Source organism: Pelophylax lessonae (assembly GCF_965119305.1).
Source record: "Pelophylax lessonae genome assembly, chromosome: 5".
Taxonomy (NCBI): domain Eukaryota; kingdom Metazoa; phylum Chordata; class Amphibia; order Anura; family Ranidae; genus Pelophylax; species Pelophylax lessonae.
In genome coordinates, this window is record NC_138772.1 from 182,827,705 (window position 1) to 182,851,501 (window position 23,797).

At 47.9% G+C, this 23,797-nt stretch overlaps 1 protein-coding gene across 1 annotated transcript in view; it reads left to right on the plus strand.

Annotated features, from left to right (window-relative positions):
- Positions 1-23,797, plus strand: part of KIF15 (kinesin family member 15) — a gene marked incomplete at its 3' end in the record, with an annotated part of 260,968 nt that overhangs the window by 200,466 nt on the left and 36,705 nt on the right. Inside the window, exons 24-28 of the mRNA XM_082258917.1 lie at positions 2,783-2,869; positions 9,433-9,537; positions 9,852-9,974; positions 10,124-10,270; positions 11,636-11,722. Of these exons, the coding sequence (XP_082115043.1) occupies positions 2,783-2,869; positions 9,433-9,537; positions 9,852-9,974; positions 10,124-10,270; positions 11,636-11,722 (549 nt within the window). The remainder of the gene's footprint in view (positions 1-2,782; positions 2,870-9,432; positions 9,538-9,851; positions 9,975-10,123; positions 10,271-11,635; positions 11,723-23,797) is intronic.

Here is a 23,797-nt window from a genome sequence, read left to right on the forward strand (position 1 = left end):
GAATGAGGACATTGTGTTGACTTCCTTGTGTCCCAAGCTGGCTCAACCCAAGGAATTTTCTTTGCATACCTTGGATGTGGTTCATGCGATTCGGGTGTATCTGGCAGCTACCGAGTCCTTTCGGGGGTCAGACTCGCTTTTTGTGGTTATGAACAGACCAAGAAAAGGGCTGGCCGCTTCTTCGGCTACCATCTCCACATGGATCAGACAGACGGTGACTCAGGCCTATTCCATTAAAGGTCAGGTTCCACCTGTCACTGTCACGGCACATTCTACTCGAGCGCTGAGTTCTTCTTCGGCCTTTCGTCATCGGCCATCAATATCGCAAGTTTGCAAGGTGGCCACTTGGTCGTCCATGCATACTTTCACAAAATTCTATAATGTAGATACTTTTGCATCTGCAGGTGCTTCTTTTGGTCTCAAAGTTTTGCAGGCTGCTGTTTAAGAGGGGCTGTTCCCTCTTGAGGGGTGTTGGTGTTTTTCTTTAAACTTTTTTTATTTTTCAGACGTGGCTCCTGTGACCCGGTTAAGGCTCCTGTGTCCTGGTTAAAGGCTCTTATATTTAGCCTTGGGTTATTTTTTTCCCACCCCTCATTTTCCTTTTGGCACTGCTTTTGGACATCCCGGTAGTTATGATTTATGGAGCGATGTGGCCGTTGATGAGCAAAAGAGAAAATGGGATTTTGGTACACACCGTAAAATCCATTTCTCTGAGTTAATTGACGGACACAGCACCCACCCCTCTATGGAGTTCTGATACTTCTAGTACTGCTGCTAAACTGGTTACATAGAGCAGAGATGGGGGTGTTATATCAAGCTGAGGATGGCCCATGGGCGTAGCCAGGTGTTTTTTGTTCTGCTTAGTCCTACTCCTGGAGGAGGCAATATAACCCAGTAGTTAAGATTTATGGAGCGCTGTGTCTGTTTATGAACTCAGAGAAATTTATTTTACGGTAAGTACAAAAATCTCTTTTTTTGCTTGCTGTTGCTTTTCCAAGCAGTGTGGTTATCTATGTAGAACAAGAGGTTCAGCCTGCTGCATATTCCTCCCCATATTTTATCAAGAGAACACGTAAGTAAAGACCATCTGTGTGATTAGGCTGTAGGACTTGAAACTTTTAATTTAGGTTGCAATACTATAAAAAAAAAAAAAAAAAAAAGATAGGCTTTTCCTATTGTGATCTTTTCCGTTGCCCCACCCCAAAAGGGTCACCTAACTCCCTATCTCATCTTTTACACAACTCTGTTTTCCCCCTTTTACCAAAGAATAAAAGCTCTGTGTAAGCTTCCTGTTGATTTGACAGGGCCTACGCAGTCTATGGATCATTGCCCCTGTGTGAAATCCTGGGCCAGTTAGGAGGTACTAGCTCTAGCCTAGAGCAAGCGGAATAAGTTGCATTCTCACAGCACGATGTGATGGGTATTTCACGTCACTCCTGGAAGCTGGTTATAGCTAATGGTTTAACTATTTTTTACACTGTTCTGCAAAGAGTTTCTATGGTGCACTTGTCCATTGGACTTTCACTTTAAAATGTCTTGTTTTGTCTGTATTGTTTTTGATGCTTGCCTGCATTTTTTGTTACTTTTAAACCTTTAGTGGCCTTTTTACACTGACGGACCGTTTGGGTCCGTCTGTCAGTTTTTTGTTGACAGCCACCGACATCCGTTTTGATCCTGTCCTCCAAAAACAGATGAATGGGGATCAGATGACAATCAGATGGAAACAGACAGGTGGTTTGTTTCCATCCGACAGCTCATGGGGGACAGCGGGCTGCGTCCGCTCTGTATTAGCGGAGCAGACATGACCTGTCCGTCCGCCTGCTCAGCAGGAATCAACGCAGAGATCCCCTGTTGAGCAGGCGGATTCGTTGGCGGACTCTGTGTGAAAGGAGCCTTCATTTTTTTTTTTGCTTTTTCATCTCTCATGCTGTTCTTTTTGCTCCTGTCTCTCAATGTATTACCCCACACCAAACATCCTTAAGATGGCAATAAATGGTGCAAATCTCGGCCAGTTTCTGCTAAACTGGCAGATTCTAACCATCTAATCAACTTGGATACAACCAGCATGTCTGATTTTTAAAAGCCATTATTGCCAGCAGCTATAGCCGCTAGTAATAATCACTGTGTTCTCCGGACAGGAACAGCTCCCCCTCCCCAACCACGGGTTGCAGGAAAGAAATTTGCATGATTCAATCATCAACACAGACAGTGCTGACAGGGGAATCCCTCCTGCCGAGACATTGTATTCCCCCAGGGGGGGCAAGCTGTCCCTGCTGGGAGAATACCATGATTAATGCTGGCGACTATAGCACCTGCTAGCGATATTCGCAAGTAAAATCTGACAGGCTGGTTGTACCCAGGTTGAGCGATCGATCAACTTGGTACATTCAGCCTGCCCATACACGGTTTGAATCCCAGCTGTTTCCTGCTAAATCAGCCGAGATTTAAACCTTTTTGGCTGGCCTTATACTGTATAGGACTGAGGACTTGGAGGTCTGTGACTATGTATTCTTGGACTGGACTTGTCTTCCTCTTCCTTTTCACCTTCAGAAAGTCCACTAATCCTTTTATTGAGGTTTGTTTTCTGCATAACAATCTAAAGATCTTACATTGCAGAGTGCCCCTTCTGATGTGCTGTTGCATTCTTTGCGAGATAGCATATGCTTGTCATATATGCATTTTGTTGACCATCTTCTTTTGACTCAATGTGTCTGCCTTGTATCTGTGTGTGGTCTTTAGAAAATTCCTTATTTAATGCTCCTTGTATTATAATCCCATTTAGATCACACAACTACAAACTTGTGAACTCCAATTAACTGCATCAAAAGAAATCATTAATGATCTTGAGAAAAAGTGTTCTTCAGATAAGGTATGGCTTCCATTTGTGTCAAGGATCCTGCCAAACTCCTAATAGTAAAGTGTTAAGCCTAGTACACACCACCATTTTTTTTTTTTTTGGCTGCCGGTTTTCCAGCATGCTCGTCTGACAGAAGCCGGCCCAGCTACCATACACACGAACCGAATGTCTGCCAGGTTTAGTGAACCAGCCGATTCGGCCCGTGTGTACTAGACTTTAGACTGACTACTGACATGGCCTGGATTTGTGGAAAGGCAAAACGGGTCCAAGCCTAGGGTAACCTTTTTCATGGGTTCTGGGATGGTTTTCACACATATGTCTTTATATTCAGGCATAACATAAACTGTATTTTCTATTTTAGGTACACGTGCTTCACTTTTATTTTAAACAGTAAAGAGTAAACTTTACCAGGAAATGTTATAGTAAAATCTTTGCTTTTTGTAAAGATAATAAATCCCTAGCACGGGCAGGGCAGCCATCAGAAATTTTGGGGCCCCTTACACAGCTTTAGGACTGGGCCCCCCGGTGCTTGACCACCAATCTTCCCCGTGACCCGCCCACTGGCCGTCCCACCAAATCTGCCCACTGGCCATATTACCAAGTCCTTCAGTGCGCCCACTTTTATTTTAGCACTCTTACAACTTAATATATGGAAATGAAAAGTGTATTACAAGTCATCAGTGCTTTCAATATTTAACAGTGAGACTCCATTCACACTAGTCCGACTTGTCAGGCTGACAAGTCGCGGTCCTCCCGCTCCCATTGTTCGGTACAGGAGCCGTTCTAATAGGAGCGACACAAGTCGCTCCGACTTAGAAAAAGGTTCCTGTACTACTTCGGGGCGACCTGGAGCGACTTGCATAGACATTCATTTTATGAAGTCCGTGCAAGTCGTGCCAAAGTCGCGGTGCACGCGACTTCAAAGGTCGCCCCGAAAGTCGTGCCGCTGCAGTGTGAACCGAGACTTAGGGAATACAACCCTTCCTTATCTTAGATATTTCCTCTTTCATACATGAATCAAACAATATAACAACTCTTGATTGACTAAAGCACAATACCTTTATTCTCCTTAGAAATTCAATTTAACAGGCATGAAACAAAAATTATTACAGGCCCCCTGAGAATGTAGTGACCAGCGTACAGGCCCCCTGAGAATGTAGTGACCAGCGTACAGGCCCCCTGAGAATGTAGTGACCAGCGTACAGGCCCCCTGAGAATGTAGTGACCAGTGTACAGGCCCCCTGAGAATGTAGTGACCAGCGTACAGGCCCCCTGAGAATGTAGTGAGTAGCGTACAGGCCCCCTGAGAATGTAGTGACCAGCGTACAGGCCCCCTGAGAATGTAGTGAGTAGTGTACAGGCCCCCTGAGAATGTAGTGAGTAGCGTACAGGCCCCCTGAGAATGTAGTGAGTAGCGTACAGGCCCCCTGAGAATGTAGTGACTAGCGTACAGGCCCCCTGAGAATGTAGTGACTAGCGTACAGGCCCCCTGAGAATTTAGTGACTAGCGTACAGGCCCCCTGAGAATGTAGTGACCAGCGTACAGGTCCCCTGAGAATGTAGTGACTAGCGTACAGGTCCCCTGAGAATGTAGTGACTAGCGTACAGGCCCCCTGAGAATGTAGTGAGTAGCGTACAGGCCCCCTGAGAATGTAGTGACCAGCGTACAGGTCCCCTGAGAATGTAGTGACCAGCGTACAGGTCCCCTGAGAATGTAGTGAGTAGCGTACAGGTCCCCTGAGAATGTAGTGACTAGCGTACAGGCCCCCTGAGAATGTAGTGAGTAGCGTACAGGTCCCCTGAGAATGTAGTGACTAGCGTACAGGCCCCCTGAGAATGTAGTGAGTAGCGTACAGGCCCCCTGAGAATTTAGTGACCAGTGTACAGGCCCCCTGAGAATGTAGTGACCAGTGTACAGGCCCCCTGAGAATGTAGTGACCAGCGTACAGGTCCCCTGAGAATGTAGTGAGTAGCGTACAGGTCCCCTGAGAATGTAGTGACTAGCGTACAGGCCCCCTGAGAATGTAGTGAGTAGCGTACAGGTCCCCTGAGAATGTAGTGAGTAGCGTACAGGCCCCCTGAGAATGTAGTGAGTAGCGTACAGGTCCCCTGAGAATGTAGTGACCAGTGTACAGGCCCCCTGAGAATGTAGTGAGTAGCGTACAGGCCCCCTGAGAATGTAGTGACCAGTGTACAGGTCCCCTGAGAATGTAGTGACCAGTGTACAGGTCCCCTGAGAATGTAGTGACCAGTGTACAGGTCCCCTGAGAATGTAGTGACCAGTGTACAGGTCCCCTGAGAATGTAGTGACCAGTGTACAGGTCCCCTGAGAATGTAGTGACCAGTGTACAGGTCCCCTGAGAATGTAGTGACCAGTGTACAGGTCCCCTGAGAATTTAGTGACCAGTGTACAGGCCCCCTGAGAATGTAGTGAGTAGCGTACAGGCCCCCTGAGAATGTAGTGACCAGCGTACAGGTCCCCTGAGAATGTAGTGACCAGCGTACAGGTCCCCTGAGAATGTAGTGAGTAGCGTACAGGTCCCCTGAGAATGTAGTGACTAGCGTACAGGCCCCCTGAGAATGTAGTGAGTAGCGTACAGGCCCCCTGAGAATTTAGTGACCAGTGTACAGGCCCCCTGAGAATGTAGTGACCAGTGTACAGGCCCCCTGAGAATGTAGTGACCAGCGTACAGGTCCCCTGAGAATGTAGTGAGTAGCGTACAGGTCCCCTGAGAATGTAGTGACTAGCGTACAGGCCCCCTGAGAATGTAGTGAGTAGCGTACAGGTCCCCTGAGAATGTAGTGAGTAGCGTACAGGTCCCCTGAGAATGTAGTGACTAGCGTACAGGCCCCCTGAGAATGTAGTGAGTAGCGTACAGGTCCCCTGAGAATGTAGTGACTAGCGTACAGGCCCCCTGAGAATGTAGTGAGTAGCGTACAGGCCCCCTGAGAATTTAGTGACCAGTGTACAGGCCCCCTGAGAATGTAGTGACCAGTGTACAGGCCCCCTGAGAATGTAGTGACCAGCGTACAGGTCCCCTGAGAATGTAGTGAGTAGCGTACAGGTCCCCTGAGAATGTAGTGACTAGCGTACAGGCCCCCTGAGAATGTAGTGAGTAGCGTACAGGCCCCCTGAGAATTTAGTGACCAGTGTACAGGCCCCCTGAGAATTTAGTGACTAGTGTACAGGTCCCCTGAGAATGTAGTGACCAGTGTACAGGTCCCCTAAGAATGTAGTGACCAGTGTACAGGTCCCCTGAGAATGTAGTGACCAGTGTACAGGTCCCCTGAGAATGTAGTGACCAGTGTACAGGTCCCCTGAGAATTTAGTGACCAGTGTACAGGCCCCCTGAGAATGTAGTGAGTAGCGTACAGGCCCCCTGAGAATGTAGTGACTAGCGTACAGGTCCCCTGAGAATGTAGTGACTAGCGTACAGGCCCCCTGAGAATGTAGTGAGTAGCGTACAGGTCCCCTGAGAATGTAGTGAGTAGCGTACAGGCCCCCTGAGAATGTAGTGACTAGCGTACAGGTCCCCTGAGAATGTAGTGAGTAGCGTACAGGTCCCCTGAGAATGTAGTGACTAGCGTACAGGTCCCCTGAGAATGTAGTGAGTAGCGTACAGGCCCCCTGAGAATGTAGTGACTAGCGTACAGGTCCCCTGAGAATGTAGTGAGTAGCGTACAGGTCCCCTGAGAATGTAGTGACTAGCGTACAGGTCCCCTGAGAATGTAGTGAGTAGCGTACAGGTCCCCTGAGAATGTAGTGACTAGCGTACAGGTCCCCTGAGAATGTAGTGAGTAGCGTACAGGTCCCCTGAGAATGTAGTGACTAGCGTACAGGTCCCCTGAGAATGTAGTGAGTAGCGTACAGGTCCCCTGAGAATGTAGTGACTAGCGTACAGGTCCCCTGAGAATGTAGTGAGTAGCATACAGGCCCCCTGAGAATGTAGTGACTAGCGTACAGGCCCCCTGAGAATGTAGTGAGTAGCGTACAGGCCCCCTGAGAATGTAGTGACCAGTGTACAGGTCCCCTGAGAATGTAGTGACCAGTGTACAGGTCCCCTGAGAATTTAGTGACCAGTGTACAGGCCCCCTGAGAATGTAGTGACCAGTGTACAGGTCCCCTGAGAATGTAGTGACCAGTGTACAGGTCCCCTGAGAATTTAGTGACCAGTGTACAGGCCCCCTGAGAATGTAGTGACCAGTGTACAGGCCCCCTGAGAATGTAGTGAGTAGCGTACAGGTCCCCTGAGAATGTAGTGAGTAGCGTACAGGCCCCCTGAGAATGTAGTGACCAGCGTACAGGTCCCCTGAGAATGTAGTGACTAGCGTACAGGTCCCCTGAGAATGTAGTGAGTAGCGTACAGGTCCCCTGAGAATGTAGTGACTAGCGTACAGGCCCCCTGAGAATGTAGTGAGTAGCGTACAGGTCCCCTGAGAATGTAGTGACTAGCGTACAGGTCCCCTGAGAATGTAGTGAGTAGCGTACAGGCCCCCTGAGAATGTAGTGACTAGCGTACAGGCCCCCTGAGAATGTAGTGAGTAGCGTACAGGCCCCCTGAGAATGTAGTGACCAGTGTACAGGTCCCCTGAGAATGTAGTGACCAGTGTACAGGTCCCCTGAGAATTTAGTGACCAGTGTACAGGCCCCCTGAGAATGTAGTGACCAGTGTACAGGTCCCCTGAGAATGTAGTGACCAGTGTACAGGTCCCCTGAGAATTTAGTGACCAGTGTACAGGCCCCCTGAGAATGTAGTGACCAGTGTACAGGCCCCCTGAGAATGTAGTGAGTAGCGTACAGGCCCCCTGAGAATGTAGTGACCAGTGTACAGGTCCCCTGAGAATGTAGTGACCAGTGTACAGGCCCCCTGAGAATGTAGTGAGTAGCGTACAGGCCCCCTGAGAATGTAGTCAGTAGCGTACAGGCCCCCTGAGAATGTAGTGACCAGTGTACAGGTCCCCTGAGAATGTAGTGAGTAGCGTACAGGTCCCCTGAGAATTTAGTGACCAGCGTACAGGTCCCCTGAGAATGTAGTGAGTAGCGTACAGGCCCCCTGAGAATGTAGTGACCAGTGTACAGGTCCCCTGAGAATGTAGTGAGTAGCGTACAGGTCCCCTGAGAATTTAGTGACCAGCGTACAGGTCCCCTGAGAATGTAGTGAGTAGCGTACAGGTCCCCTGAGAATGTAGTGACCAGTGTACAGGTCCCCTGAGAATGTAGTGAGTAGCGTACAGGTCCCCTGAGAATTTAGTGACCAGTGTACAGGTCCCCTGAGAATGTAGTGAGTAGCGTACAGGCCCCCTGAGAATGTAGTGAGTAGCGTACAGGCCCCCTGAGACCAGTGTGTGTGCGTGCCCCCTTCAATGCAGTGTATCCCCCCCCCCCCCCCCCCCCCCCGGGCAGGTATGGGGATGATGGAGTTGCATTGTGAAAATGGATGAGGATGATTCTGGGTGGAAGTGAGAGTTACTAAGTGAAGAGGCTCTCCACAGTGTAATTCCTTTCCCCACACAGAATCATCCCCAGCCATTTTTACAATGCAACTCCATCATCATGTCTGGAGTCTGTCTCTGTCTGTGTACCAGGAGTCCAAACAAAAGAATGGTGGACAAGCAGCAGGCAGCACATTCAAAGTTCAGTCACTTACTTACCCTCCACGATGATCTTTCTGCTGCACGTACTGCGAGGGCTGGGGACACTTCCTCCTGCACAGTGATAACTCCACCCCCATGCTGAGTGCTGGCCAATCAGCTACTTGCCAGCCAGGATCTACGGCCACTCGGAAGCCTGTATGCAAATTGCAGGGATTTCTTCTCTCCTCTCCTCCTCAGTCAGATGGCGGCAGCGGTGGGGGTGGGGGGCGTGCGGCGACGATCTTGCTGGTGATGATTAGAACGCCCCCACCCCCACAGACACGTACAATACAAACAGCAGCTGCAGTATTATCCCATAATACCCCCCCCCCCCCCCCGTGGCGGGGGGAGGGGGGGTAGGTTGCGGGTGGCGGTCGGAAGTTCAGAAAATTTTTTTTTTTTTTAAGTGTAAGGGAAGCAGCCCCCTCCGGGCCCCTCTGAGGCTCGGGGCCCCTTACACCAGTACTGCCTGTACCCCCCTGATGGCGGCCCTGAGCACGGGTCAAATATAGGCACCTAGAAGTAGCTACAGATTGCTGTAAATTTTATATGGCTTCCTCCTCCCTGAGTGCCATTAGAGAGTGGAGACCAGGGAGCTCAGTTATACATTTAGTGACTTTGGCCTTAAGTCATGTACTGTCATATTCCCTTCTGCTCCCAGCATCTCATTATTGGTACCCCTATGTGATGCTTGGCCTCAGTGACCACTAGTGTGGTAAAATATGTAAAAATAAAAAATAATCCAGCCCTGAATTTTAAAAGTATTGTTTTAAACAGCATGTATACCCACTAGAATAGCAGTTTACCTATTACAGATTTTTTGTTTTCTCTGAAATTTTCATTTAATTTTAAATTGGCAGTAACTAAATTGGGTTGAAAAGTTGTTTATAATTGTGTGCATACAATAAATCTTTAACATTGAGACATTTTTTCTGTTGTAGGAAATCATGACCGATCTTATGAACCAAATCCAAAGTCTACGAACAACCCTTTTACACAAAACCGAGTCTATAGATGTTCTTACACAAGAATTAGAAGATCTCAATGTATGTGTACCATTCCATTATAAAAATGCTTTGATTACATTTTTATTTTCTGTTCTAGTCATTTAAAATAACTTGGCTGTGAACAATTGGCATACTGTATGATGCTGGGATTTTTGTATCAGCCATTGCACATAATTTTCTCTGACTATTTTTAAACAATTGAGTTCTAAAACACCAGTGCATGTTCCATTTTAGCTATAGCAGCAGAGTTTGAATTTGTAAAGTCCAATTTAAAAAGCAGTCTGTAGATTTTGTTGTGTACTGGTGATAGTGTTTTTTTTTTTTTTTTATTAAACGTGTTTGTATTTTTGTAGAGTAAATACAGTTCTGTCTTATCTGCTAAAGAAGAGAGCAAAACACTTTTAGAAAAGCAGGAGAAACTTGTCGAGGAACTGAGAGAGGGCTTGGAAAGGAAACAGTCAGCTGACAATATTGAGGTAAAGCTTTGCTAAGTAACCTTTATTAATGTGTCTATAGATCTATTTACCCCTAGTGGATAAATGTCTTGTGCCTGAAACCGAACAATGGCTAATAATTTTGAATTGTTATAGCATTGCTTTATTAATATTTTTGCTTTAAATAACAGAGAGAACTTTTATGTGAGGACTTGGCTCATGCAACTGAACAGCTTGGCAAGTTAACTGAAGCCTTTAATAATCAAGAAGCATTGCTTGTAGAGCAAAAAGAAGACTTACTCAAAAAAGAACAATTAATTGCAGAACTAAAAAACCAGGTAACCCGGCTCTTTGATAGCAATGTGCACCTAGGATGTTTTGGGGCATGTGTACTTGGACACGGTTTACCTGCATTTGATGTGTGTTTGAAATATTGTCAACGCAGGTCATCCGATTTTCATTTACCTCAATGGTGCAGTGTGGAAACTGTTCTCGGGCTGATTTTTTATTTTTTTTTCTGCTTTGCACTGCATTTTATTTCTATGAATGCAGCATGTCCTTTAGAAGATGCCTTTGTACTGAAGGATAACTATATAGTCTTTTGTGCTCCAGTGCATGCATTGCAGCTGCATTGTGTTCAAATGTCTGAAAGAAATGCCCATCTACACAAGCCCTTATGCATGTGGTATTCTTGGTAGCACACTTAGTCACTGTCCCTTTGTGCTTTAATCCTAGGTGATACTGGTTTGTTGTGACAAGTTCTCTTTAATAAGATCCAAGGGGTCTATTCGACCCCTGATTTCTCACCTGCCCCCCATTGAAACTAATGGAGCAAAATTTGCACTTTATTAGCTTCTTACGCAGCCAGGGTAAGTGACAGTCGAACCTAATAGCAGTGTGGTGCACATTACTTCCAGGTTCTTAAAGCGGAGTTCCGGCCACAAAAACATTTTTTACCGAAAAATACCCCCTAATCCTAAGCTATCCCCAATTACACTAATACTATTGCCACTTTAGAGTAGAGTACAGTAAATGAATATAGATAAAATCTTACCTTTAAAAAAGTCTGAAGCTGCTGTGTCCTTCCTGATTTCAGCTACCCAGAATGCCGATCGCAATCTCGCGCATGTGCATCACTGGCTTGATTACACCAGACAACCGATAGTTGGCTTGTCAGATTTCTACACCTTCCAGTCTTATACAGCTGCCACAATAGGAGTTTGTAAAACTCCCCTGCTGCTGTCAACATACATATATCAACATACACCAGTGGCAGCAAGAGCGTTCAAGTAACTTACAGCAAGCCTGTAAAAGAAGATGATGTATACTTACCTTTCCAGCAGCAGCTTGTGTCTTAATCTCATCTGTGTTGCTGATCCTCAGCCTCTGTAGATATCCCAACACTTTCTGGTGTGTCAAAGATCTTCTCCATCTCTATAGGAAGTGAGCATTGACACCTGTCAAAGTTGGGATTTCCCTTTACTTTGGGATGAGTGCCTCTCACTTTCTGATTTGTCTTGAAGCCCGGAAGTGAAGAACAGGCAAATATTTTACAGGTTTTGCCTGGGGTTCCACTTTAAAACACCAGCATTTTAAACAATGAATAGTTGCCTGTAATTTTAAATATTACAGCGTTACTGGTTTGGAAATGCTGACTATGCCCTATTTTTGTAAATCGTTTGGTATGCTTTTTTCTCTCTTAGGTACAGATGCTTGAAATGCCAGAGGCTGATGATGAAGGAATAAAACCACCCATCAGCAACAAAGGATCCCCCGCTATGCTTCTACAGGTAGTCTCCCAATAAGGACATATTTGCTGCCGTTCCTCACAGTAGTCATTTGGGCAGGTTTACTATCTGTTCCTTTTTGTAGAGCAAAATCATGGCATTTTAGAGGCAATCAATACTTTTTTTTTTTTTTTGGTAGTGCACTTCCACTACTTGTGTGGGATTTCGCCACTATATTTCTAGCGTCACAAATTGGCGGTGAGATCATATGCAGGAGTTGCAATACACTACCCCACACAAAAGGGATCTCACTGCCATTATGATCTGCCCAGCAAAGAGGAGGCAGCACAATATGCTATGCATGCTTGGTTATAGCCTACAACCTCACTGCGCATGGGTGGGTTAACATTGTTCCACCATTGGATGAAAGGGATCCGCACATGCATAGTGCAGATTTAGAGTACAATGCGCATACATGGAAATATTTAGGCACAGCTGCAGCATTTTAAAGCGAGCACTATTTAAATCTATTCAGATATCCTATTATCATTACTTTGAATATATACAATCTGTTTAGCAGAATAAAACCTAAACTCCATTTTACACTTTTTTTTTTTTTTCTTGTAATGCATTGCAACTTGCCAGTGTTTAGATATGGTGGCTGCATTAGGTTTTATTTCTCTTTTGTTCATTGACGGACACAGCTCCTGATCTTCTTGACCATTGGGTTATACTGCCCCCTACAGGAGTAAGACACTAGGCAGAAAAAGAACTTGACTACGCCAATGGGCAGTCCCAGGAGGTATACTCCCCTCTCTACTATAGGTACTCTGTTTTTTTTCCTCTGCCTAGTCAGGAGTAAGGACCTAGTTCCTTGCTGGGATCTTTGGTCCTAGCAATTTTTTATTTTAGATGGATTTTATTCTCATGTTTTTTTTTCCTGTGAGATCTACAAACCCAATTCCAAAAAGTTGGGACACTACAAATTGTGAGTAAAAAAGGAATGGACTAATTTACAAATCTCTTAAACGTATATTTTATTCACAATATAATATAGATAACATATCAAATTTTGGAAGTTAGACATTTTGAAATGTTATGCCAAATATTGGCTCATTTTGGATTTCATGGGAGCTACACATTCCAAAAAAGTTGGGACAGGTAGCAATAAGAAGCCGGAAAAGTTAAATGTACATATAAGGAACAGCTGGAAGACCAATTTGCAACTTATTAGGTCAGTTGGCAACATGATTGGGTATAAAAGGGCCTCTCAGAGTGGCAGTGTCTCTCAGAAGTCATGATGGGCAGAGGATCACCAATTCCCCCAATGCTGCAGCAAAAAATAGTGGAGCAATATCAGAAAGGAGTTTCTCAGATAAAAATTGCAGAGTTTGAAGTTATAATCATATACAGTGCATAATATCATCCAAAGATTCAGAGAATCTGGAACAATCTCTGTGCGTAAGGGTCAAGGCCGGAAAACCATACTGGATGCCTGTGATCTTCGGGCCCTTAGACAGCACTGCATCACATACAGGAAGGCTACTGTAATGGAAATCACAACATGGACTCGGAATACTTCCAGAAAACATTGTCAGTGAACACAATCCACCGTGCCATTCGCTGATGCCGGGTAAACTTTAGAGGCCAAAAAAGAAGCCATATCTAAACATGATCCAGAAGCACAGGCGTTTTCTCTGGGCCAAGGCTCATTTAAAATGGACTGTGGCAAAGTGGAAAACTGTTCTGTGGTCAGACAAATCAAAATTTGAAGTTCTTTTTGGAAAACTGGGATGCCATGTCATCCGGACTAAAGAGGACAAGGACAACCCAAGTTATCAGCGCTCAATTCAGAAGCCTGCATCTCTGACAGTATGGGGTTGCATGAGTACGTGTGGCATGGGCAGCTTACACATCTGGAAAAGCACCACTAATTCTAAAAGGTATATCCAAGTTCTAGAACAACATATGCTCCCATGCAGACGTCATCTCTTTAAGCATTTTCCAACATGACAATGCCAGACCACATACTGCATCAATTACAACATCATGGCTGCGTAGAAGAAGGATCCGGGTACTGAAATGGCCAGCCTGCAGTCCAGATCTTTCACCCATAGAAAACATTTGGCGCATCATAAAGAGGAAGATGTGACAAAGAAGACCTAAGACAGTTGCGCAACTAGAAGCCTGTATTAGACAAGAATGGGACAACATTCCTATTCCTAAACTTGAGCAACTTGTCTCCTCTGTCCCCAGATGTTTACAGAGGTAATGCGACACAGTGGTAAACATGGCCTTGTCCCAACTTTTTTGAGATGTGTTGATGCCATGAAATTTAAAATAAACTTATTTTTCCCTTAAAATTATACATTTTCTCAGTTTAAACATTTGATATGTCATCTATGTTGTATTCTGAATAAAATATTGAAATTTTAAACTTTCACATCATTGCATTCGGTTTTAAGTCTCAATTTGTACAGTGTCCCAAGTTTTTTGGAATTGGGTTTGTACTATCAACTTCCAGGCTGGATAATCTAGATTCAGTGGTCACCCCAGTCTGGCCAGTGAGCGCACACAGACCTAAGCTCCGCTCTAGGTCGTCCGTGACATAGCCCCACCAGACAGGGGCTGGCCTGCGAGTTGAACATCTCACAAGGTCGTATACAAACTGGTTTCAGCCTGGGTCACAGCGTTCCTCCTGGCCAACAGCCCCCCATTTCGATGGCGTGGAGGTTCTCTCTGGAGCGGTGCCTGCCTGGTTCATGGTGAGTAGCTATCCCCCCTCTCCCCCTGGCGGGTTTTGAGGAGGACGTGGGCCCCTCCCTGGGACAGTCAGACCCCCGGGTCCCCTCCTTCCCGTTAGGTTGATGCTGTGTGTCATCTATCCCCCGTCCACCTATACCGGGCTGGTATGGGGGTCTGGCTTCCTGCTGGGGCAGGGTGCTGTACTGGCGGGGAGGTGCGCCACCGGCGCCCGTGCGATCAGCTGTGGGGAGGGAGCTGTACCTGGTGAGGGGCTCCTGCCACCGCCCCCCGTTCTTGCTCTGTGTCGTGCCTGGGCCCATTGATCCCTCCTGTTGTAGCCTATTTTCTGTGTAGGCTGACCGCGATGTTTGTTTAGCCAATTTTGCGTTAGTCCGGTATTAAATTTAATTGCGGACATTACTGTGGAGCCTTCTGGGCGTCCATTTTAGCTGTGGGAGCCGCTCCTTATTCCCTGGTGCTGACTCCTGGGCCTCTTTCCTTCCTGGACGCCGCACTTGGGAGTGCTTTGATCCTGGTGCTGCCGGTGACTGCCTGGTGGGGTGGTAAGTCTGGTGGGGTCCTCTCCCTTTCTCTGCTGCAGGATCAGGGGGTGCTCTGTGACTGGCGACCGGGTGGTGTAACCAGTGCAGTAGGGGTGTCCCTTAGCAGTGTTTTTTTTGCACTTTTGTAGGGTACCCTTTATTCCTCATGGAGTCCTTGGAGCACATTTCCCCACCTGACACCCTCTCAGAGCCTGCGGGGCCCTCCGGGTCCCAACCATTCATTGATGCACTGACGGCGGTCCTGGAGTCCTTTGTTTCCCCGGGTGGAGGTGGCTTTTGGGCGGCAGGGTATTAAAAAGATCCCCCGCCTTCCCCTGATACATCTGTCTCCTCAGATTCTGAATCTGATCTGGCAGACGGAGCCCACCCTGAGGGGTCTGCGGCCACACGCCCCGAGTTCTCAGATAGTGAGGATGATTCCTCCACTCCTGAAGCCGCGGCAAAGGTTTCCTTCCTATTTTGACAGATTCGTCAAAAATGTGTGGGAACGTCCAAAGTGCCCCTTTGTGCTTCCTAATTGTTTAGCAATGAAGTACCCATTTGAAGAGTCTCTCCTTAAGAAGTGGACTGTTCCACCGGTGGTGGATTCCCCAGTTTCCAGGTTGAAGAAGGCAACCATGATTTTGGTAGAATAATTGCTGGCTTTTAGGGGTCGACTGACAGAAAGGCGGAGGCTGTGGCCCCGCAGTATGTTCACTGTGGCCAGTTCGGCACTCAGCCCAGTCTTCACCATTGCCCTGGTGTCACAGACTCTGACCGAGTGGGCTAAGCTTTTACACCGTAACCTGGAGAGTAAGCAGCTCCGCCCTGCCTTTTGTGGAGCTGGTGGACCAGTTGGTCCAGGGGCTGCAGTTTATCTGTGATGCCTCTTTGGATGCGGCTTCTGTGATTTCTAGACTGTCTGTTTCGGTAGTGGTCCGCGCAAAAGACCTCCTAAAAAGCCTTGACTGATCTTCCTTTTTAAGGAGATCGCCTATTTGGAGCTACCCCGGATGACATCATTGAATCTCACAGGGGGGGGGGGGGGGGGTAAGATTACCTTATTTCTGCAGGCTAGTAAGGGTAAGAAACCTCGTCGTAGATGTGGACCGTCCTCCTCGGCTCACAGGATGTTTTTTCGTCCCTCAGGGTCGGCTGACAAGGGTTCAGAACCTATCAAGGCCTCTTCGGGAGGATCCAAGCGAACGTGGTCTGGCAAGTCTAAAGCGGGTTTCTCCAGATCTGCAGACAAGGCTCCTCCATGAAGGTGCGCCCTTACCCGTGCCTGGGGTGGGGGGATGTCTTCACTGGTTTCTGGACCCGTGGACCTCCTTGGTGCAAGACATATGGGTCCACAAAGTGATACGGTCCCGGCTACAAGATTGGGTTTCGTTCTTACCCTCCGGAAAGGTTCTTTCCTTCCAATGTGCGTCTGTCCCTGGACCGATTGCAAGCCCTCTTTGGGGCAGTTCCAACTCTGGAATGTTTTCTGGGGTTTTATTCAAAACTGTTCACGATCCAGAAGAAAGAAGGCAAGGTGTGTCCAATTCTGAATCTCCAGGCCCTATATTGCTTTGTGCAGGGTATAGAAGTTTAGAATGGAGTCTGTTTGCACGTTGGTGGCATCCTTGCATCAGGGGGATTTCCTTGCCTCTATTGACATCAAGGAGGCTTACGTACAAATTCCAATATGTGTCTTGTCACCAGTGCTTCCTCTGCTTTGCCGTAGGAGAGGAGCATTATCAGTTTGTGGCGTTACCCTTTGGTGTCGCGCCTCTGCTCCTCGGGTCTTCCCAAAGGTGTTGGCTCCAGTGCTGGCGTTGTTACGTCAGCGAGGAATCGCAGTGCTGGGCTACCTGTACGGCCTTCTCTTGTGAGCAGTGTCTCCTACTGCTCTGATGGACAACGTGGGCATCATTATACGGACTCGGAGAGTTCAGCTGGCTTCTGAATTTTCAGAGTCTGCTCTGGTTCCTTCCACAAACCTAGACTATCTGGGTCTGACTCTGGACTCTTGCTTTAGCCAGTGTGTTCCTTCCTGTGGACAAACTCCAGAAGTTGTATGCTGCAATTCATCTCTTGCTGTCCAGTAGGTGGTCGTCCCTCCGGACTTGCATGAATGTGCTGGGCCTGATGGTTTCTACTTTCAAGGCAGTCCCGTTTTGCACCAGTGTTAATTTTGGCAGCAAATTTCAATTTAGTTTTAGTCTTAGTCTTAGGACTAAAATGACATTTTAGTTTTAGTCCTATTTTAGTCTTCTGCAAGTGTTTTAGTTTTAGTCGTATTTAGTCGACTAAAACTCCAGTATATTTTAGTCGACTAAAACGCCCTACATTTTAGTCGACTAAAACGCCCTACATTTTAGTCGACTAAAACTCATTTTAGTCATCTATAATTGAATGGGTGTAGTTCAATTGTAATTTGTAATGCATTATTTAAGCATTTCTCTACAATTTCCAAACTCATTATATACTACTGCTGGTCCTGGAGTGAAAAATCGAATATGTTATTATTTATGCTTTGAGCATGCACCAGTGTTAATTTTTGGCAGCAAATTTCGATTTAGTTTTAGTTAGTCTTTTGACTAAAATGCCATTTTAGTTTTAGTCGTATTTTAGTCTTAAGACTAAAATGCCATTTTAGTTTTAGTCGTATTTTAGTCATCTGAATTGTGTTAGTCGACGAAAACGTTTTAGTCGACGAAATTAACACTGTTTTGCACAGTTCCATACGAGGTCCCTGCAAAGAGATCTAGGCCAAATGGGACAAGTGTCCAAATTCTCTGGACATTCAAATCTGGCTGAGCCGGAAAACAAGAGTCTCTGATCTGGTGGCTTCGCTAGAGCAAATCTTTTCTCCCCCAGTATTGGACAGTGGTCAACAACGGATGCCAGTCTCTCCGGGTCGGTGTCCTGGGTCAGAACTCCACTCGGGGAGTTTAGACACTGGAAAAGTCCAGACTCCGATCATTGTCCTGGAACTCAGAGCGATCAGGCTGTGCCTGAATCACTGGATGTATCACCTTCAGAGGTGTCCAGTGCGAATCCAATCAGACAATGCCATGGACGCAGCTTATGTCAATCACCAGGGTGGAACAAGGAGTGTATTGGCAGCTCTGGAGGTAGCTGGAATTCTTCAGGGGGCAGAACGTTTCATTTCGGCCCTCTACACCGTACACGTTCCAGGGGTAGAAAATTGTCAGGCGGATTATCTCAGTAAGCAGACATTGGACCAAGGGGAGTGGTCCCTTCATCCACAGGTGTTTCATCAGCTGTGAGATCTGTTGGCTCGGCTGAACAGGCAGGTGCACAGGTTTGTGGCACGGTCACAGGATCTGCCAGCGGACACCACAAACACGCTGGTGGCCCCCTGGGGCCAGTATCGTCTGATTTATACCTTCCCTCCTCTCAAGTATCTGCCAAGACTCTTGTGCAGGATCAAGGTAGAAGGAATTCTGGTCATTCTAGTGGCCCTGGATTGGCCTCGCCGGTCTTGGTACGCCGACCTGGTGCGGCTGGTTGCCGAAGCCCCTTGGATACTACCACTCAGGGAGGATCTGCTGTCCCAAGGGCCAATCTTCCATCCTGCTTTACAGTCGCTGGCTGTTTAAAGCCAGGTGCTGAAGCTTGGAGGTTTGTCGGGGTCGGTGATTCCCACATTAATGAAGGCCAGGAAGTCTACTTCTAGGAAGATCCTCCATCGCGCGTGGAAAGCGTACATTTCGTGGCTTAGGTCTTGACCTTCCTTCAACAGGGGGTTGAGCAGAAATTGGCCTTGAGTACCATTAGGGGTCAGGTGTCGGCCTTGGTGGTCCTCTCTCAAAGACCCTTGGCCACGCACTCCCTGGTGCGTACATTTTTTCAGGGGGTTCCACATTTGACTCCATTAGTGCGGTCCCCACTACTGCCCTGTGATCTAAACTTGTTGCTTTCAGCTCTCCAGAAGCCTCCCTTTGAGAAGATTCGGGAGATTCCCCTGCTTATGCTGTCTCAGAAGGTGGCCTTTTTTGGTAGCTATCACCTCTGCGCGCAGGATGTCGGAATTGGCGGCGTTGTCTTGTCCCCTTATTTGGTGATCCACAAGGATAAGGTGGTTCTTCACCCCTGTCTGTCGTTCCTTCCAAAAGTCTCTGATTTCCATCTGAATGGGGACATTGTGTTGCCTTCCCTGTGTCCCAGGCCAGAACATCCTAAGGAAATTGCATTGCTATCCCTGGATGTGATTCGGGCTCTTATGAAGTCAGACTCGCTTTTTGTGCTTACGGATGGGCCTCAAAGGACTATCCACTTCATCTGTAAGCCATTTCTAGATGGATCAGACAGATGGTAACTCAGGCCTATTCGATTTAAGGGTCAGGTTCCTCCTTTCCCTGTGAAGGCACACTTTACGCGGGCGCTTAATGCTTCTTGCACCTTCCGTCATCAGGCGTCAGTGACGCAGGTGTGCAAGGCGGCTACTTGGTCATGGGTGCACGCTTTTACAAAATTTTATAAAGTGGATGTGTGGCATCTGCGGATGCCTCTTTAGGCCGCAAGGTTTTGCAGGCTGCTGTTTAGGGGGCTTGTTCCCTTTTTAGGGGTAATGTTTTTCAGGTGGGCTCCACTTTTGGTTGAGCTCCAGTTACCTGGTTGGCTATGGTTTAGCCATGGATATTTTTTCTTGCTGTTCCCACCCCTCAAGTTTGACACTGCTTTGGGACATCTCAATGGTCAAGAAGATCAGGAGCTGTCCGTCAATGAATGAAAGAGAAAATGGGATTTTTGACCTACCGTAAAATCCATTTCTCTGATGTTCTTTGACGGTCACAGCACCCACCCCTCTATGGAGTTGTATTACTTCTGAAACTGCTTGTAACAAATCTTAGTAGCAGAGAGGGGAAGTATACATCCCGGTACTACCCATAGGCGTAGTCAAGTATTTTTTCTGCCTGGTGTCCTACTCCTGTAGGGGGCAGTATAACCCAACGGTCAAGAAGATTAGGAGCTGTGTCCGTCAATGAACATCAGAGAAATGGATTTTACGGTAAGTCAAAAATCCCATTTTCTCCTTCGTTCATTGACGGATACAGCACTTCATCTTCTTAACCGTTGGGTTATACTACAGGAGTAGGACACTAGGCAGAAAAAAAGCTTGAACACACCTATGGGGCAGTCCCTGGGGGTATACTCCCACTTCCTGCTATAGGTATTCAGTTTTTTATGCCTAGTCAGGTAAGGACCTAGGTCCTTGCTGGGATCTCTGGTCCTGGCAACTTTCTTTTTACATGGAATTTTTTCCTCTTTTATTGTTTTGTTCCTGTGAGAGCTACAATCAAGTGCTGGACTGGGCGACGAACTGGATAATATAGATCCTTAGGGTCCCCCCAGTACAGCCAGCGAGCGAGTGCAGACTTCAGCTCAGAGCTAGGTCTGCTGCAACATAGCCCCACTGGACGGGGGCTGGCCTGCGAGTTAAACGTCTCACGAGGGCGCATACGAACTGGCTTCGGCCTGAGTCGCAGCTTTTCCTCCTAGCTGACAGCACCCACATTACGATAGAGCAGTGTCCTGTCCGGAGTGGTGCCCACCCTGTTCCTGGTGTGGTAAGTAGCTGTACCCCCTACCCCTGGAGGGTTTTTAGGTGGATGTGGGCCCCTCCTTGAGATTGTTGGACCCCCAGGTTCCCATCCCTCCCCCCTCTAAAATTTTGCTCACTGTGGGTTGTTGGACCACCCCTCTCCCCTCCCCTCCCTGTGTGAGGTTATGAGCTGGCTGTTGCCACATGCTCTTAAGGGGGGCTGGTTAAAGTTGCTGCTGACTGGGTTTTCCTGGGGTACAACGGGGGGGGGGGGTTGAGCAGGGTTCTCTTCTACCCTGGGGCTTGGTGACTAGGGCAGGGATGTCCTCTGGGCTCCATGCAGCGGATGTTTTAACATCCGCCGGTACGCACCTCACGCAGCCGGATCTTGCCAAAGATTTAGGCTGTGGCACCCGCTGGAAACTATGTGAGGCAGCCCCTGTGAGGGTGGCTGATGCCACTGCCTCCCGTTTAGGCATCCGCTTTCCCACTCTGCTGCCCCTGAGTGGTCGGCTCCACTGGTGCTGGCGGCTGGGTGCCTCCAAAAATTTAGGCTGCGGCTTTCGGCCTACTAGGCCAATATTGTGTGGGACACCTGCCCTGTTTTAGTGGAATACCCTGCCTGCACTTCTGCGTCATGAAGGGCTATGTCCTCTGTGGAGGGCGACCCCCCCACCCTGTTTTTTCGCGGGGTCCGATAGGTGGTCCAATAAGGGGCCTTGACCGGCGTCCCCTTTGCAGGATTGCAGTAAGCGGTCTCCCCTGATTGTTTTTCAGGGTGAGCTTAGTATATAGCGACCCTACTGGGTTTTCGTCCAGGGTCCCTGAGTGCTCAGATAGTGCGGATGTTTCCTCTGCTGCTCTAGCTGCGCCTTAAATAGGGGCTGGAAGATGCATGGTTTGTGTCGTGTGTGAATGTTTAAAAATGGAGGTTGCGGCTGATGCCGTGTCGGAGGCACCAGTTCCTTTTTGCACCCACAAGCCCTCCAAAGCGGCAAGGGTGTTCCTCTTTCCGCTTACCTTGACAACATTGTCACAAAACAGTGGGGTTGTACAAAACGCATTGGTTGCTAACCATTTTTGCTTGCAATATCCTTATGAGGATTAACTGTGTTAGAGGTGCACAGTTCCATCTGTAGTGGACTCGCCGGTTTCCAGGTCAAATTGAGCTACCTTCATTCCAGTTGAAGAGTCCAAAAGCCTTTACAGGTCCAGCTAATAAGAGAGCGGAGGCTGTGGCTGGTTCGGTGATTAGGCCGGTAATTACTATTGCCCTGGTGTCGCAAAATGATCGAGTGAGCTAAGATTTTACATTGAGACCTGGAGGTGAATCAGCTCCCCCCTGCCTTGGTGGAGCTGGTGGGTCAGTTGGTCCAAGGGCTACAGTTTGTCTGTGATGCCTCTTTGGATGTCACTCCCCTGCTTTCTAGACTGTCAGTCTCCGCAGTGGTCCTGCGGCGCATTATCTGGCTAAAATGCTGGTCTACGGACGAGGCTTCTAAGAAGGCCCTGTCTGATCTTCCATTAGTGGGGGATCGCCTGTTTAGAGCTTCCTTGGGTGACATGAAGGGCCTCACAGGGGAAAGAGTACTCTTCTGTTTCAGGCTTCCAGGGGTAAAGAGTCCTGTCACAGACAGGGACCCTCCTTTGCGGCTCACAAGCGACTTTTTCGTCCCTCAGGGTTTCAAGACAAGGGTTAGAAGCCCTTTCGGGCCTCCGCTGAGGGTTCCAAAAACTCTTGGTCGAGCAAACCATGAGCAGGTGCTGCCAGACCTGTGGAAAAAAATTCCTCCGCATGAAGGGGCGCTCTCAGCCGTATCTGGGGTGGGGGGACGTCTTTGCTGCTTTCCGGGATCCTGATCCAGGACAAGTGGGTCCACAAAGTCATCTGCTCCGGCTACAAGGTAGTTTCGATCATATCCTCCGAAAAGGTTCTTCCCTTCCAACCTGCACTTATTCCCAGGTCACTTAAATGATCTCTATGGGACGGTGCAAGATTTGTTACTTCAAGGGGTCATTGTTCTGGCTCCCAAGTCAGAATGTTTTCAAAGTTTTTCCCCAAACCTGTTTACAGTTGCCAGGAAGGAGGGCAAGGTGCGCCCAATACTGGACCTTAAGGCGCTAAACCGCTTTGTGCAGGTACAGAATTTCCACATGGAGTCAATGCGCACGGTGGTGGTGTCCCTACATCAGGGGGATTTTCTCGCCTCTATTGACATCCCAATATGGGTTGCCCATCAGCGTTTCCTCCGCTTTTCCGTTGGCGAGGAGCATAATCACTTTGTGGCGTTACCCTTTGGTCTCGCTTCTACTCCTCGGGTCTTCACTAAAGTGTTGGCCCCAGTTCTAGCAATACTACGTCAGCGGGGGATCGCGGTACTGGGGTACCTGGACGATCAGCTTTTACGAGCAGAGTCTTCGTCCACCTTGTTGGACAACTTGGATTACTCTGCAAACGCTGAGGGAGTTCGGTTGGATTCTGAATCTTCAGAAGTCTGCCCTGGTTCCGTTCACTAGCCTAGTCTATCTGGGTCTGACTCTGGACTCTTCCTCAGCCAGATCGTTTCTTCCTTGGGAGAAACTGCAAAAGTTGCAAGAGGCAATTCGGCTTTTGCTGACCAGCAGACGGTTGTCTCTTCGTACTTCCATGCATCTGTCCAGGTGGGGAGGCATCCTCGGCACAGATTGTGCTCAGGGGATCTGGTCTCAGGAAGAGTCCAGACTATCGATCAATGTACTGGAGCTCCGAGCAATCAGACTTTATCTGGATCATTGGACAAGTCGTCTCCAGGTGTCCGGTGGGGATTCAGTTGGACAATGCCATGGCCATAGCCTATGTAAATCACCAAAGGGGCACAAGAAGTGTCCTGGCGGCTGGAGAAGTAGCTGGCATTCTAAGGTGGGCAGAAAGATTCGTTCATCCCTCTCTGCTGTGCACATTCCACAGGGTGAAAAATTGGCAAGCAGACTATCTCAGTCGACAGGCGTTGGACCAGGGACAATGGCCTCCTCATTTTTCATCAGTTGTCTCTGGTGGGGTACTCCAGAGGTGGATCTGTTGGCATCTCGCCTCAACAGGAAGGTTCAGAGGTTTGTGGCACGGTTTCGGGATACTCTAGCCGTCGCTACAGACACTTTAGTGGCTCCTTGAAGTCAGTGTCTCCTGATTTACGCCTTTCCTCCTCTCCAGCTTCTGCCGAGACTACTAAGCAGGATCAAGGAAGAGGGGATTCCGGTTATCCTAGTGGCTCCAGACTGGCCTCGCTGATCTTGGTACGCCGATACGGTACGACT